Here is a 17,337-nt window from a genome sequence, read left to right as displayed (position 1 = left end):
TAGTGGTTGGATGTCTCATTTTAATAAGATTTTTGCTTCATGAAGACAGATGCTGGGATATTTAAAGCTTGAACTAGTGACTGTGCACTTTCATGGATGCATGAAGGAGTTTTCAATTAGTTACTTCCTGTTTTGGTACTTTTATATTAAATGAATCTGGATGCATAGCATGGATTTTAAGTGGGTTAATGCCTTACCAGCATTTCACCGGAGTGTACGGTCTGCGAGAATATTTAACAAATATAGCAAGGAAAGTCATACATGAGCATGCATACATTCTCTAATACCAATTACTTGGAGATTTTTTGAGTGATTTCATGCTGTAAGAAAAATGCATTGCATGATGATCAGGCCATCAGTCATTAGTACATCCAAATTACTCCTCTCCTATTGTAATAATGTCCTTATAAAGGCAGTTTTATAGGAATTTTGCGGGATAGTTTATATGATTTGAACTTTTTTTAGGTGTAAATTGTCATCACTTTATCGTTATTCAGTTCGACATTTGCATTGAATTTCATCACGTTTATTATATGAATTTTCTGAATATAGAAAAAAAAGTTTTTGTGAAGTTAAGGTAACATCGACTTTTACCCACCAGCTTATAATCAGTTCAGTACATTGAATTTAAATCTAAAACTGTGCATTCATGAGTTGAGTCATGTTCAGAAACTTCAGAGATCACAGTGACCTTGACCTTTAACTGCTGGCATCTAATCTGTTCATTGTCCAGTCCAAGGCAGTTTTTGAAATCCCTCCATCCATCCCACCGAAAAGGCCCTACGCCTTAGTACTGTGATACTACTAATATTACTGTTGATGGCGCCGCATGCAGACCTGTGACTGGCGTCTACGTCTGCCTCAAAATCCCATGTAGGGCACAGATTCTGGGAGCCTGGTTTGATCTTCTACTTAATCCCTGAGGCCTATATTAAGTGATTATCAGGAGGTGCAATGATAGGATTGTCCTGGGCTGGGTCCTGTTATTATGGATTACATCTGAGGTCAGTAGACAACTAAATAGAGCCAAGGTGGTAATGCCGCTCCTATGATTTCACTAGATGAAGGGTGTGGTGTGCTAAAGCTACCATATGCGTTTAAAATATTGTGCCTCCAAAAGGAAAATATAAGCACGGGTGCGTCCCCACTATATACTCTTCTGCAGCTGCATGTTGTGAATTTTAACCAGGCTGTTTTAAAATCGTTTAAAATTAGAAAACAAGTGAAAAAGTGGTGTGGGGAAAACTGCCAGGGGCCGCACACCTCTAGTTTTGAAATTTGTTTTTCTCAGTGGGAAGTAGTGAGTGCAGAGTGCTGAAGTGTTTTTGCGTTTTACTTGATGCTTGTGTTGCTGAACTTGGGCATGTGTTTGTTAAGAGTACATCAGTCACAGCCTTGATCTGCATTGCATTGTTTTGCTCGTTCCATCACCACATGTATAAAACCCAATGCTTTTCTCTTATAGTAACATCCACAGGAAGACTGTTATGTGGGTCACATAGTGTTGCTGTGTAAAGCATAGCACTCTGTAGTGGTTGATGGTAGTCGACAGTGAGTGACTCTTGAAGAGTAGGAGTATCTAACAAATCCAAACAAAGGAAGTATTGAGACTTTGAGAGTGACATTCATAAACCATCCAAGGAACAAACAAATTATTTGTTTCAGGCACCGATAAAGTAAAAAAAAAGAAGCTGTCCATTGTTTCTGTTTATTGAACACCATCTTGTCCTCATTTACATCAACTCAAAGTAGGAGGAAACCTCCCATGCAAGCCACGTCGTCTTCTTCTATTATGGTTGCTTTCCGTTGGACTGCTCAGGGAGTCCATGGCAACTGTTTGTCCAGACATTCTCTGTGTTATTAAAAGCTCTGTGGTCACTGGATGAGTGCCATCTTAATTTAAACATACCCCTATGAAGGCTCATTCCTGGGTCTTTTCCCATACTGCACAACAAATCCATTGCTCATCAGTTTAATCGGAAACTTTGCTGATAGTGACGTGATTTTTGACTAGAAAGGACTATGTGCTTAGCATTATACCATTAGCCAACAAGTTCTTACTGAAACACAGCATGGTGGACTTTCTGCAGTCAAATGTGAGGCTCTCAGCGTTCAGCCCTGGTTAATTCAACTCAGCTTTGAGATACCTCCACATCTCAGTGTGAGAGGTTTTCTTGAACTAAGCAATAATAATAGCAATGTACTTTTTTATATGAAGCAAGCGTAAGCTTCACTTGTTGGAGTTTTCTTGAAAAAGGTGGCTAGCTACTGTTTTACATGTTGTGGCTCCAGAGGTCAGCTGGTATGGGTTTACAATTTTGTGGCAAATGGCTCATGCAGTGACTTAGTTTTTTATGTATTTTACAGGTTTGTCTTTAAAAAGGCTTTGCAGTTAGTACTCTAAAAAGACTGAAAGCAATTTGAAGAGAGGCTGCCACTCCTGAGCTTTAATTCCTCAGCTGATAATATGGCTGTGGAGAAATCCACTGGGGAAGTGCGTGTGTGTCATAGGAATTTGTTAGGATTATACCTCTTCAAATTTCACACTCATCACAAATTGATGAGTTTCCAAATAAGCCTGTGCCTTTTATAGAGCCAACCTAGATGGCACTTCTGTCCTTAAGAAAGGCTAAAAATCATTAAAATCATCATACAAGCAGCTGTAGAAACATCAGTTACATACTGTTGAGGTGAAAAGACATGTAAACTCATATGAGGTCAACTTCCAGTGCTAGTTCAAACAGACTAGCAATAAAACTATGCTTATCTTGATGAACCTGTGCAAGTCTCCACTCCTCCAAGCTCACCTGACTCAACCTGACACACCTAGGCAAGGGTTTTTTTTTTTATTGCCAGTGAGTAATCGTCTTCATTTTCCTCTGTCTGCAACAATCGAAGAAGAAGGCAGTTTCAGAAAAGACAGGGGTAAATGAGTAATGAGCCATCTTCACAGGAGTCCTTTTCCAGCACCTTTAATGAACCACTGTGTAACTGAGTCTCATGCTGTGGGATTCAGTATTTATTGGTGAAAGTCTTTATGATGGTTTGAATTTAAGAGCTTGGAAGAAGTGACTAGCACAACTTTGGAATCTGTAGTCGCTTCTGTGAGGGCTAAGTCGTCATCTGTGACATTTGTGCTATTTTGAAAACATAGGGTTGTGGTAGGTGTTTTCACTTCTGATAACTTAGGCCCCGGAGGGTAAAGGATGTATGTTGCCAAACAGGGTGAATAAAGTAGCCTAATATGGAGAAAATTGTAACCTTTCAGTAAAGATCTACTGATTCTAGCACTGGGAGGAACAGGCTACCTGCAGAAAAACAGGGGGTTTTGAAAACACCCCCGCATTTTCATAACTTTGGCCTTGCCCGGCCTAATGATGACTGCTAGCTTAATTAATGTTTACATTTACTGAGCTCTTACTCAGAGCCGGCTCCAGACTGATTGACAGTATGCCGAAGAAGTCGTTCTTGTGCCTGCTTTTTGTTAAAACGGAGGCAATGACTTTAGTTGAGAAGTTTTCTGTTTTTTAATAGCTTATGCAGCAGGGAGGGATTATGTACCAGGTCGAGTCGAAATAATTGAAAAGGAACAGCCTTGCAACAGGCTAAGACATCTATATTTAGAGCTATACTAAACCCTATATAATAATCACTATTCATCTCCTGTAGATAGCCAGTGTCTTTACTAGTAGTATATAGCCATGTATTTTGGGAATATAGATGTAAGATGGAAGTGAACATTTTGATAGGCTGTTATAGTTAATAATAACAAAAATTAAAATATTATACTCCTTTCATTTAAAGTGGACTCTGTCACTGTATGCAGGCATCTACTAGTCTCTAAGTTACTCCTGACCATGCAAGTAAGAGTTAAACTTTCTTTAAACATAACTCCTTTTTTTGCGCATTGTCAACATGTTAGTAAACCAAACCATAACCCAAAAGGAACTGTGATTGAAGAGTGTGTCTGTGGTGGCTGTGATGAAGATCTAGACAGGCCTTACCTTGAAAATCTACTCCAAGGAAGTTGTGTCTCTGCTTGAAGTGAAATTGTGCAATGTACAAGGTAACCGAAGCAGTGTGTTGAGTCTACATGAGGCGCAGATGCTGATTGTATAATGTATGCATTGCCCTTTCTTGTTGGATAAAATATGCATTGCCCTTTCACTTGAAGCTGTTTGCAGCCTGTACTGTGAAAGGGTTCTTTGTGAAGGCAAATGAAACAGTTTGATGCATAATGACAAAGTCCTGTTCCATTAGCACAAAAAGTTGCCAGCGCTTCACTTCTTTTTCCATCATGATAAAATAAACAGATCCTTAACCAGAATAAAATGATCTGCTCTTGTACGTGTTTATGGTCAGGATTTTGGCTTCTAGTTTAGTTTTAAAAGTGGGAACTGTTACCCTCTCACACCTTTTTTTTTTCCTTTTTAGAGCCTATATGTTTGAGATAAAAGTTAGACTGCTAAGTGGCACATGATCCCAAATAGTCTTTGCTTGAGTGCTGTTACTCTGGAGATGGGACCAAGAATGTGCAGCGGGACAAAGTTGATTGTAGGTTACTAAATGAAAAACACACTTTCCCTCGTTAAAAGTATGTTGTTCTCTCAGTCCATTAAATCTTTTTAAAGAAACCTTGAGCTGCCTTGCGCACAGGACATGCTTCATCGTGTGTTTATTCATGTCACGCTAAGACTCATGAATTAGATCTGTACTTTAGACTTTTGATGTATTTTAGTTTTCACATTTTGAGGCTTTGTCTTTAAATAGTGGGCCCCAGGGTATACTTGGAAGTCCAGCACAGCACCAGTATTGCATTTGTTCAATTTAATAAAAAGTAATGGATTTCCTTGTATGGGTTTAGTTACTTTAAAGTCACAGATGCTGAACACAAGCATTGTTCCAAAGATCAGTGTAAAGCATAAAGGCCTATGAAAAGGAGCGATGTTTTGAAGCCATTTGCATCCTCCCTGCAGACACATGTGAACATTTTCAACATCAGGCTTGCTGTGCTAAATTATTCAAATGCTCTTAGACTTTTTTAAGTTTTAGTAACTGTTTTAGGCATTTATAGCCAATTTGATTCTACCTGGCAAGACTGACCATTGATATACTTGAGTTTAGGGAATTGGGGCTTACAACAGGACTTTAACGTTCTCAATAAAGTTTGTAAGGTCATTTTTTTGGTCTGAGAATTTATTTGACTATTAAATATAATTATAGTGCTGACTATCATTTTTCTATTGATTGCCAGCACAGAAATGAGAAGAAATATATAACTGTAGGAGCTGCGCGTGAATCATCAGTCGATTCTTTGAGGTGTAGTTACCAGCACACAGATGCAGCCTTGCGAAGGGCCGCTGTTAAAAGGTATATGGATAGGAGGATGTGCTCATGTTTCACTCTAACAGCTATCCAAATAGGGCAGGGAGCCTTGTAGGAAAGGAAATAAAGGCTCGGTTCATGCAGTATTAGTACATTGTCTCTCTCAGATTTCCCATTATCACTGCAGAGTTGTTCCAAGCTAAAGATCCAGACATTTAGAAGGAAATGTAAGGAGACAGTGGCATAACTTTGTTGTTGTTAAAACCATAAGAAGGCACTGATTTTTCTTTTAGGTTAGGTTATGTAAAATGAAAACATGGTCTCTTGGGAAACTAGTTGCTGTGATAGCATATACAATGATAATCAGAAATAGATAAATACATCTCCACAGATGTAGATGTAGAGCCTCGTGGTGTATAGAAATGAATGAAGATGGTGTCATTGTTATCAGAGGAACAGGCAGATAGCTAGTAGGTATAGTAGCTGTTCCTAAATAATACTGTGATATTGAATCAAGGAATATTGCTCTGAGGCCTTTTTGAAAGGCCTTTGAAATAACAATGTTCCCACTAACAATGAAAGCTTTGTATCATCTGCTACATCCCAAAAGCTATCTCAGCTGAAATTAATAGACATTTTTTTTTAAATGGGAAGAGAAAAATCAATTCAGTCACATATTGCAGATATGTAACAAAGTATCCAAAGATTTTCCCCATCTTAAACGTACAACTGAATGATTTTCATGTTTTCTTGAGGATTTTTCTTTAGACAAAATTTTCTTTTTTTCTATTTTTACGTCTAAAGAAGTTCTGAAGTCATACCGTCTATATAAAACCATATCCGTCTAACAAACTTCTCCTTAAGCCAGCCGTGGGCAGGAATTTTTCGATTTCTACAAGTAATTGCGCCTTCAGTGATGCATGAAGTAAAATGACTCAGTGCCTCAATAGGTTGTAATAGTTTGTCTGGTATGTTGAATGAGATAAAAAGCATATATATTTTTTATGTGATGATGTGACACCCTGATAAGCTGTGAGACCTTTCGCAGTTATGATGACTGCGAAAATCTTTGTGAGTCATGTCTGCTTATAACAAAGTTATGTAAATGTATTTTATGTGTGCAATTATTGGAAAGATTAGCGTGTCAAAGTTTTAACCACGGTCGCTTATTTCCAATTGGATTTAACTATAAACTGCAAGAAAAGTTAGTATTATTATAGTGCACACAATAAAATAGTGATAAAATAGTCTGAAGGTTGTACCTTACTATGCAGTAATAATAGAATAGGTAATTTTAGTAAACAACAACTATAAACTATAAGTCAAACTAAACTCTGACTTACAGAACTTTGACTTTTTTCATATTTCAGGCGTTTTTAGCATTAAGGCTTAGCATCCTTAAAACAGATCTTGACTACAGATGTCTGGGAACTTTGGGATGATCTGATGTCAAGAGAAAGCTTAGTTTGGGAGTCTTTTATTACTCTAGACCCAACAAGGAGGTAGTGGAATTTGAAGCATTTTGCCAGGACTGTGGAAAGAGAAGGGATGGTGGGGGTAGGGGGCACTGTGAAAGTTTATGTAAGCTTGGCAGCTCAAGGCCTGAGAAGGCTGAGGAATGTGGGGTAGAGGTGAGACAAATTAACGTATCTAGTTCAAAGCAAACCCCGACTTTTCAGCTGCAGAATGAACGAGGAAGTGGTTCCTGTTTGCTGTTCACAACAAACCTTTCAGGTCGTTGACGGTCAAATGCAAACTACAAGAGTCAGGTCAAACATGTGCGAAGAAATCAGCACAAGAGACAAACAGTTTCCAACAGCTTTTCCAAAGCAGATTTCTCCCCTCTTCATTCAGTGGCTAACTCTGTCTTTTCAGAGAATTCTTATTGAATAGACTCATCGGGTATCTGCACAGGATGTTGATTTAGCAGTGATTTCGATACACAAAATACCTGCTGGTCTCGATAGCTGAAAGTCCTTTGGCTGTCTCAACACTCGACCACACTGCCACTGTGCTCAGATAGCTTTGAAGAACAAAGCCAGAGGGAAAAGAAAAGAGCAAGGGGGAAAAAAGCGGAAAGCAAATCTGGCAGAGGCTGTTGCACAGTCTGTTTTCTTTCTTGTGGCCCAAGGGCAGGTTTTACTTCTGCCTTACTGGGTAGGCCAGGTATATGGAATGGGTGTGGCGACTAAATTCTTCAGATTCATTTTTCATGTGCTTTGTTCGAAGCTTTTCACCCAAGGCCATAGCAGATAACTTTCCTTATCTGCTGTTTCAGAAATTAAAGGTCAAGCCCAGTCAGTTTTCTTTTTAAATAAATACGAAGAAAAACTGTTTACTGTTGCAGTAACTGTAAAAGTGTGGCCTCTAACCCCTGCAGGATCCTCTTTAAAGTTTGTTTAGCTTCTAAATATGATGTTAGATTGTGTTTGCTGGTAACTACAAGGTGAAGATCTGGGAGCAAAGTGTATGACCCCGGTGAAAGTCGAATTGCTCTGTTACTTTTTTGTCTGCCACTTGTATAGATAGGCAATCAACCACGGGCATCTCTTTGGCTGAAGTACAAAAGATGGCTCATACTTTCCCAATTGTCTGTTCTTTTCTCTGGTGCTTTGTCTTTTGATGTTCATGTGCATGTGCAAACATGACTACCTTTCCTCTGCCGCACCTCCTCTCCTCACACCAACCTCTTTTTCATTCTACTCTTTAACATTTGCTTTGTAATGTTTTCTTTTCTATTACTGTCCTTAGCAGATGTCTAAAGCATGCATCCCACTATGCTTTAGTGTTTCTGCTCAGGATGCCTCACATAAGTGTTCGCATTTCTTATTTATGGCAAACATTTGCAATTTCCTGCATGTTTTCTTCAAGTAGCGGTGCATTGACATTTCTGAGCTTTAGTGCTCTTATAAATTAGTCATTATCATGGCATTTTAATAAATTATGTACTGAATTATTGTAATCATTTTACGTCTGTTTTAGGGTATTGTTTAATTTTTCAAAAAGTTTCCCTCCTCTGTGTTGTCAGCTTTAATTCATTATATATGCAACAATGGGCTCATCTACTTTGCATTCGAGATTTACTGCCCAAAGTTGTCTTTGCCTGGAATTCTCAGCTTTGGGAGCTACCTATTTTCCCTTGCCTGAATACCCCTTCTTATTACAAGCCTTAAGCTAAGTTGAGAGAGCTGTAATGATGACTAATGACAAGAGAGGATCCCAGAAGGAAAAGGCAGGGAAGCTAAAGTAAAGCGGGGCGTGAGAATAAATTAGCTGTACACCCCCAAACTCCCCACCCATGGTAAATTTGAGAATTTTTGTGACAAGTCATTTTGGGTGTTATCTCTATTTGGAGGTATCTTATATTACCCAAGGTAAGAAATGTGTCTGCTCTCAGTAACACTTACTTCACCAGCACATTGTGTGTGAAGAAAGGCAACAGCAGCACAGAGAGAGCCTATTTAAACTACTTCATAGCGCTGGGTGATGTTTACTTTAAGTATAATGTGTACATTGAAGGCTTTCAGTAGAAAGTAACATTAGTGTGGTGTTAGTGAGATGTGGGAGGGGATTGATGATCAAGGTTCTGGCCTCAACATCTTGATGGGCGACCGGCAACGACCAAACCGTTTGAACCTTTGAAATTTGCATTTATGATTATATGGAGGCTCCTTATCGGGACCACCAGGAAGTGTAGTTTAAAATGAGTAACCAACCTGATAATGATCCAGCCATGATTCACTTTTTATTAGTTTCATATAACAACAGAATCAGAGAAGAACTATAAATTCTCATTGATGTTATCAAGGTTATTGCAAATAATACAGACACTTAAATAGCTGCTGGTGTAAAGGTTTCCATTGTTTGAAAGACATTCTGGTGTTTTTTTGCCGTTCACAGCCTTAAATATGGTGCTTGTTGATAGTAATGAGAGTTCACATGTGCAAGATATCCAGATAATTCACTGTTGCAACATTATTGGCAGGCAGTGATTCATTTTCTGTGCTCTTTGTTTTTGTTTTACGGTTCTTCTTAAGAATGTTTGATGTTGATGAACAAACAGAAAGGTGAAAAAATATCATAATGTAGCCTCAGGATGCATTTACATTCAGTCACTGACCTGATTTGTGTGACTAACCAAAGTGTCTGCTATTACATGGAATTCACAATGTTTGGAGTAAAGCGATTTGTTTGCTTATAAGCGAGTAATCTAAAAAGATGCATTATGCTCACAAAGAACTACACTACAAAAAAAATTATGTTGGTGAAAACTAATGGAAAATAAATTGAAAGTAAAAGCAGTAAGAAAATGGACTAACCATTAGTTACACAATACTACACAATCGTTATTTGTAAATCTGGTCATGTTGCACTCGAGACTCCGGTCATATGTTGGTGTATTAAGTAGGTGTTGTCAAAGATGCATTTAGATCCAGTCTCTGAGGTCACTTTCGGAGGTGCTATTGGCCACGCATGGCCGCATTCTTCCAGTATCCTGTGTGTCCTGGGTCACACTTAGGACCACCTACTCACCTCCCTACCCTGATGTGCCCACCGCTGGTGGAAAAAAGTTGGATACTATTCATTGTATTAATTGCACAAGTCATTTTAAAGCACCCTTAAATGACTGTACCCTACCTGTGTGTTTATATTGTTCAGGTCGTGAGAATTATATGAACAGATTGAGTCGGTTTAGATTTAAATTTGAGGTTATTGCGGAAAACAGGTCAGTTCTGTTAGTCTGCCCAGTTATGTGGGCCTCTGGCATATGGGGTTGGCAAACAGAAATAATGTGGGCTACGTGTTTAATTGCGTATAATCCTAGGAAGTCAGATCTCACAAGGAGTTGACATATTTACAGCTAACTACTTGAGATCGCATAACCCAGGACATATGTTAATGTCAGGTGGGATCAGGGTCCATAATCTGTATTTCTAACACTTTTCACCAGGAAACTAACACTTAGTCACGAGCACACGTCCTCTCCCCCAAACTTAAACACCTGCCCCTACTGAAAGGCTCACACAATAACTTATCCTTTGTTACGGTACATACTGAGAACTTGGGAAGTCAGATGGGGATGAAAAGCTCTGAAATATATTCACTCATTTAAATGTTGCTGCTAGTGTTTTCAGCAAGAACTTTCACACTGCCACTTTGTTTCATGCATGTTAACATATTAAAACACATGAGGATTTATTGAGTCAAGCAGTTCATTGTTCAAAACATAAGAGCTGCACTGTTTATGAAACCAGTGTCACGAAACTAGCTACATAGCGTATACACTGTTAGCGTTTTCAGAGTGCAGAATCTGTCGATCTGCCATTCTTCAATTAACAGTTGTAAACATGTATAACTCATATGTGTCTCAAAGCTCGTTTGTGTTTGCTCAGCTGAAGGTTACAGCCTCCACATGGCAATGAAATGTAAACAGCAGAGCGCTGACTGTTGTAAATATGCCATCCTGACATGTGTCAGGCAAAGTCCTTTCAATCAGCCCTTACATTTGGCTGTTCAGGGGCAGCTGGTGTTTACGCTCCTGTTCTCTCATCACCCCAAATCGCTTTCAGAGATCACTGATAGCGCCGACAGTAATGTGAGACTCAGGGTCATGTGTTGCATATAAAAATGTTCTGTAACATAATGAAGACTTACCAGTTTACGTCTTTTTATTTTTGCAGGTATTATCCGAACGCAGGAACTGCTGGATCGTGAGACAACATCGCACTATTGGCTAACAGTCTACGCGATGGATCGTGGCGTGGTGCCCCTCTCAGCTTTTGTGGAGGTCTACATTGAGGTCCAAGATGTCAACGACAATGCACCTCAAACCTCTGAGCCTGTCTATTACCCCTCTGTTATGGAGAACTCCGCTAAAGATGTGTCAATCATCCAGATCAACGCAGTCGATCCGGACGCCAAAGCCAGCGATAAACTCACCTATAAGATCACCAGCGGGAATCCCCAGGGTTTCTTTGCTATTAACACCAAGACAGGTAAGATTGCTGTTGCTGGGATAGAAATTCAAGCCACTACAGATTGCATTATTAGAGCAGGAGATCCCTGCTCTTGAGTCATGAGCTTATATTGTGTTTCAGAACAAATTATAACCCTGAATTACAGCTGCTAGCAGACTACTACAAGTGCATTAGCTCAGGGTAAAAAATATAGACAGCAGTACTGTCTTACCTGGATTACAGTGACATGATTTTCCTGTAAATAGTGGAGACCCTGAGTGATAACTGCATACACGTAATGAACAGGAAATAGCCTGAAACGCCACGTGCATTTTCCTCATCTAAACACGTCTACTTTAAAGGCCAACTATAAATGTAGCAAACACAAAGCTCATACAAAGTATTAACTTATCCTTTGATTTTGAGACATACTGTGGTGCACTGCCGACAAGGTGGCGAGCTTCTGTGAGGTGTCCTGTTTCCTTTCTTGTGAAAAGGAAGAGCAGTGTGAACACACTCACCCAGAACAGGAGTGGGTTGAGCCTACTGGGGTTTTTCCACTCTAACACTCTAAAGTGTGTACTCATATGGCACTCTGGAAATGGTGTGATGATTAATATTTCATTGGGCTCTTTTAAAGTTGCCCGAGCAGGCTATGTTTAGTTGAATAGCACAAAATATACTTGTAATAGGTGCAAAGTGAAGCTCATGTACAGACATGGCTTTTCTCTAAATCTGCATTTTTATTGATATTAATCAGACTCTGAATTCAAACACTCAGAAAGTGCGATCTACGTTTGTGCTAATATGTTGATGCTGCCTTTAGAAAATGTCAAATTAATCAGCTGACATCAGTGTAAAGTTTTAGTAATGAGATGGTTACTTCTGGATGTCTTGCAGAAAATGCTTTTTCTTTCTTGCTTAGTTTGCACACAAGTCTGCTATTGATCATTGCATGCTAATGATCATTAGACTGAAAGAGGAATGGATAGGGCAGCAGTTGCTCCAGTTTGTCCTCACTGACGTGTGTGGTCTTGTTTCCCAAGGTAGCCACATCAACAAACTGGAGGTATTTTTGTTGGAAGTGGCAATGTGAGTTTTCTGACCAAATAAGGATTCATCACGTAGCGTGCCTCCCAAACAAGCCTCACAGCAATATGCCGGGCACTCCCCGCTGCACAGGAAGAGAATGAAAAAATAAATGATGCAACAAAAGGATAACTTACGAACATATGGTCGGTGTTTTGTCTGCATGCATGACAGAAATCAGCTTACACCCGCTGATAAAAAGTCTGGGATGGTGAAATAGAAGTGCTGGGAGGCTGAATATTTATCTTGCAACAAAGTCTAACACTGTTTTTATAGTAGATTTTAGGCAGTAGAGAATTTTTTTTTAAATCTGTTATGTCTTTGATATATTTTAACCTTTTGTCCAGCTACGGATGAGGGACTCATAATAATATAGCTGAAAAGAAGTGTTTACACAGAAGCAGCTGATAATGTGGCATCGCTTTTTCTTGCAAGGCAGCATGTTTATTTATTTATTTCTTCCTCACTGAAGATGACCTTTTACTTTCCCCTAAATAATTCCTTGATTCAAGCTTCGATATATTTTGGTTTCTGGATTTGTATAAATGCCTATGGTAAAACTTGCAGTGCATCACTTATTTAGCAGTTGAAAAAAGTCTTCTTAGCCCACATATCTGAACTAAATATTTCCTGCTCCGAGGATTACAGCGTGTTTATGAAGCTTATGGCCAAGTCCACTGTGGACACAACGTTTTTTACAGTACAATTTGCAGTATCATTTTGTGGTTCGTTCTCGTGACTGTCAGAAGAGCTCCTGAAGAAGAAAAAAAATAAATGGTTACACTGAAGCAAAAGGATAAGACCCGTTCATGCATATCAAAGCATGTTAAAACTTTTATCAGTGGGACACCAGAGCTCTGTGCGTCAGGTTCAACACAGAGTGGTTTGGACACGGAAAACTTTGAATCACTGCTCTGTTGCTCTGATTTACTTCATCCTCTCTGTTTTTGAAGATGGCAGCACTCAGTGGAAGTGGCGTGGTAGGTGGGCAGTGAGAACATGAGAAAACAGGGAGCCCAGTGCAGCTGAGTACTAGAGAGGAAAGCCGTTTTCCCACATGAAGCGGATTTTTGTGACATTGTTCAGAGTTGCTCGTTCTCACATGTAGAAACAGGAGGCTGTCTGCATCAGGCATGCTCTTGCTACTAGAAATCCTCTGTGGTTTAGGCTGTGGTGGCACCCGGTCAGAGTCTGCAAGAGGCAGGACACGTGATGCACACTCAGTTGCCATGAATTCTCCCGAGAATTACCTGCGCTATTTATACATTACATTATCCAGACATTGCACTAGGGAGCTTGTGATGTGAGGTCCTTTTTTGTCCAGTTTAACTGATTTGGACATTTGCATTCTCACTTGCAACTGCTCCAAGTAATGTCAGAAAAGCTCAGAGCTGCAGTGCATGTGTGAAAATGACTTGACTTATATAGAGTGCAATTTTAAAGGAAAGACTGGAATAACCGGGCATTCTTTGTAGAAAACTTGGAGCTGTTTTATTTATTTATGCCTGTGGTATTAAACAAAGATCCAAAATAGCCTGATATCGCTCTATATTATCAACTCAGTATGACATTCTAACCGCATATTACAGGTTTTTGAAAATGTTTAAATTTATGCATGCACGTCTCTGTAATTACATGTTCTAAACTTGCATTGGAAGCATAGGCCCTGTCTTGGCACATCTACAAAGCTCTACAAAGGGGAGGGAGAAAGGAAAAGACGTTAAGGCCTGTGTTTTTTGTGTGGGTTTCCAAACTTCATAGGCAAGTGTTCCAAGCTAACTATCTAGCCTTCTATCATGGGCTAGGCCTTACGCTGCTTCCAAGCAGCTCGGATTCAAGCACATATGATGGCCTCACTTGACGCCTTGTATGGCGTTGGTTGTCCTTTTTCTACACAGACGCACACTGGCTCAGCAAAGCTCAGGATGAAAGGCTTAGGTCTACTTTATTTCTGCCAAGTAAACAAGTCCTGCTGTTTTGGACAATCCCTGACTTTAGTTTGTCATTAAAGTGCAAGGCCAGCTCTTCTCTATAGCAGACAGTATTGCAGTCCCAACATCTGAAAGCTAAGAACTTAACCGCCTGACACTGGCTCACTTTTGAAAGGATTGAAAAAGAGAGAAAGGAGAAACGAGGCAGATCTGCATGGGGAGAAAATTGTGTCAGTCAGCTGGTTGTGAATTATGTCTTCTAAATCAGTATGAGATCAGTGAATTTAAATAATGCTGTGCGAGTCTAAAATATTGAAAAGACGAACCAGCGCTCAGTTGTGTGGTGGCACAGATCTCATCCCTCCCACGGACATGACCACAGTTGTTCCAGGCTCTCCAGGCTTTATTTGGCAGCTAAGAAGAATTGAATTTCCAGGATGAAGACTGTGGGCCTGGAGTCCGCAGTTCGCAGCAGAACGTGAGACACATACGTGTGCGCACACATGTTGTTTGTGTAGAATTCCACTTGGTTGTATTACACAGTCAAGCTGTTTATTACGTGGTTGTACATCTAGAATCGTGATAGTTTGTCTACCTATACTGCACTTGAGACAGCCAGCCCACTAGCTGTCTACTTTTATTTTCTCTGCTCAAAGGATTTGTCAGTACTGTGAGCTAGTTCATCAGAGGTTGTTGACACGAGTTGCCCACCTATTCTGTGGGAGAGTAAGCAGCGTTCATTACCTGGTGAATCACTCTCTCTCTTCTCTGAAATGCTGCTGCTGTGCTATGACTTAGTGGACTTTGAACGAGGGTCTTATGCCAGAACATGCATTTGTTAGAAAAGGGCAGCCAAGCAGAACTTGTAGTCAGAACACACACTGCATGCTCATAAACACACACTCAGGAAGATTTACATGTCTAAGCAGAGGGAAGAGTGCCGGAGTAAAGATCGCTATGATAGCTATCTTATCTTGCTGAATGCTCATTACTCCACTTCCTGTTGTACCCATGCAGCCTTTTTTTTGTGTAGCCTTGGTACTTTCTAACACTTCCTTAATTGCCCTAGTGTTGTCATCGGCATTTTAGAGTAGATTATTATCGGTGTGTGCTAATAGATAGAAAGGCTGCTATCTTGATATTTCTGGTTAATGTTGTAATTTCGATTAGTTAACACAAAGATTTTCTGACTGGGAGCCGAAAAATAAATGAGAATAAGAGGTGAGAGGTGTGTGGGACATAGGAGTTTTAGCCTCAAACTAAGTATGTGAGTGCAGACGGGTGGGAAGAGAGTCCTCGGTAGCAGGACTCTCACACGCCTTTTGGGAGGCCTGCTTGGTAGGCACAGGGAGTGTGACAGAGAGCCGAAGCCAGCAGCCAGCGATCACGCGCTGCAAAAAGCTGACCGCATGAAAGAGCGCTCTGGAGAAAAAGGCAGCTTGCAGGCAGCCCTTAAAAATCCTTCCACGGGGTGACCGACAGAAGCTTTGTGAGTTTTACTGCTCTTGTTGACCAAAGGCTGCCTTTGAGTCATCAGCTGCACTAAACAAGTTGAAACCTTTAAAGAAAGTGCAGTGGTGTAAAGAAATGAACGTGATTTATGACACAAGAAAAACAGAGAGCTTTGTAGTGAAAATGAAGGGAAAAAGTTTGAACCTTATGATTTTGATTTCATAATCATTTGAAGCCAAAAAATTAATATATATGAGATTTATAGTCATCACGCTTAAACTTCAATCTATGATAATGGCATCTTATGCCTTGATTATACTCCGTTGCGGACACGGACAGCTGGAGACCCGCTGGCCAAGCAGCGATTCCTGTTATAATTCTTTGAAGTCCGCTTGAAGTCTGCTGCCTGGGGCACATGCGTAGTTGGTGCATTGTAATGTAAATTCTCCATGGACAAGTCTGCAAAGTCACAAAAAACAGGCAGGCACATGGATGTACACACAGACCCCTGCACTCACCGTCTGATGATGAAATTTACATCACTTGGACCTGAGTGGACTCGTGGATGCAGAAAGTATAATTGAGGCTTAACAAAATTTGCCACCAGACGGTGGAAGCAACAGCTGACTGACAGCTAATATAATATGGCTATCTATGCATGACTGTTTTTACCCTTCTTTCCAGTTGTTAAACCCCAATGAAGAACGATACACCCAGGTGAATTCTCATTATTGCAATTGTATTGAACAGTTTCAGCCCTTTTCTTCTTCTGAAGCTAGAAGCTCATTGCTAACAACTGAAAGATAATACTATAGGGGATGCTTTGGCAAGCTTGGACGCCGTGCACCCAGGGGATGAACTTAAAGGTCAGGGAAACAGTCGCTGAGATTTGCTGCTGTGTATCGCCCACTTTTTGTGGCGCTCATGTCAACTTTCAATAACGCCTGCTCTGTTCAGGAGAGAAAACACACATGATGTTATCTGTGGTTTACCAAAGGCCCGACCACTATGAGGGGAAGTAAGATAGGAAATGGATACTTCCAACAACTTCCTGGTTATTTCCTGCGATTCGAGGCCAAACAATTGTCACTGCTTTCAAGGGAGAATATGAGAAACAAATTGTGAAAAAGGAGATTTTCCATCTTAAGTGTTTTGGTGAGCTAAGATTTAGATATTTAGATTAAATCCAATCTGGAACCTTTGTGGTATATCTGTTTTCTCACTGTGAAACTCATTCTCTTTTTTTGCAAATAGTATCAAATGCCATAACCTTGGATTTTCAGAGAAAACAGATTTGAAAATGAAATTGGAAGAAAATTGACTTTGTATGGAAATTCTTGTGAAAGTACAGCAGAAATGGATGGATGAAAACACTAGAAGAGAACTGCGATTGACTCGGTGCAAAGTGAATAAACAAACTAATGAATGCCAGATGAGCAACCCCATGACCTAAATGCAAGGAAAAAAAAACATGTCGGTGTAAAATGAAGCACAGTAACTATGACAACCACCCGTGTCATTAACACAGATCAGGTGACAGCTTTGATTTAATCTTTGAGAGATTTGGGTTTGCAGAAGGCAGC

At 40.0% G+C, this 17,337-nt stretch overlaps 1 protein-coding gene across 8 annotated transcripts in view; it reads left to right on the top strand.

Annotated features, from left to right (window-relative positions):
• The window catches only part of fat1a (FAT atypical cadherin 1a), an 84,820-nt gene that overhangs the window by 7,745 nt on the left and 59,738 nt on the right, over positions 1-17,337 (top strand). For all 8 annotated transcript variants that reach the window (XR_002062444.2, XR_003220639.1, XM_019360091.2 and 5 more), the window contains exon 3: positions 11,007-11,321. Coding sequence is in view for 6 of the 8 variants with exons in the window: in XM_019360091.2 (XP_019215636.1) it covers positions 11,007-11,321 (315 nt within the window). In the remaining 2 variants the exon portion in view is untranslated. The remainder of the gene's footprint in view (positions 1-11,006; positions 11,322-17,337) is intronic.

This window comes from Oreochromis niloticus, linkage group LG6 (assembly GCF_001858045.2).
Source record: "Oreochromis niloticus isolate F11D_XX linkage group LG6, O_niloticus_UMD_NMBU, whole genome shotgun sequence".
NCBI lineage: Eukaryota > Metazoa > Chordata > Actinopteri > Cichliformes > Cichlidae > Oreochromis > Oreochromis niloticus.
Note: the sequence above shows the minus strand (reverse complement) of the source record. Positions and strands in the feature narration are given on the sequence as shown.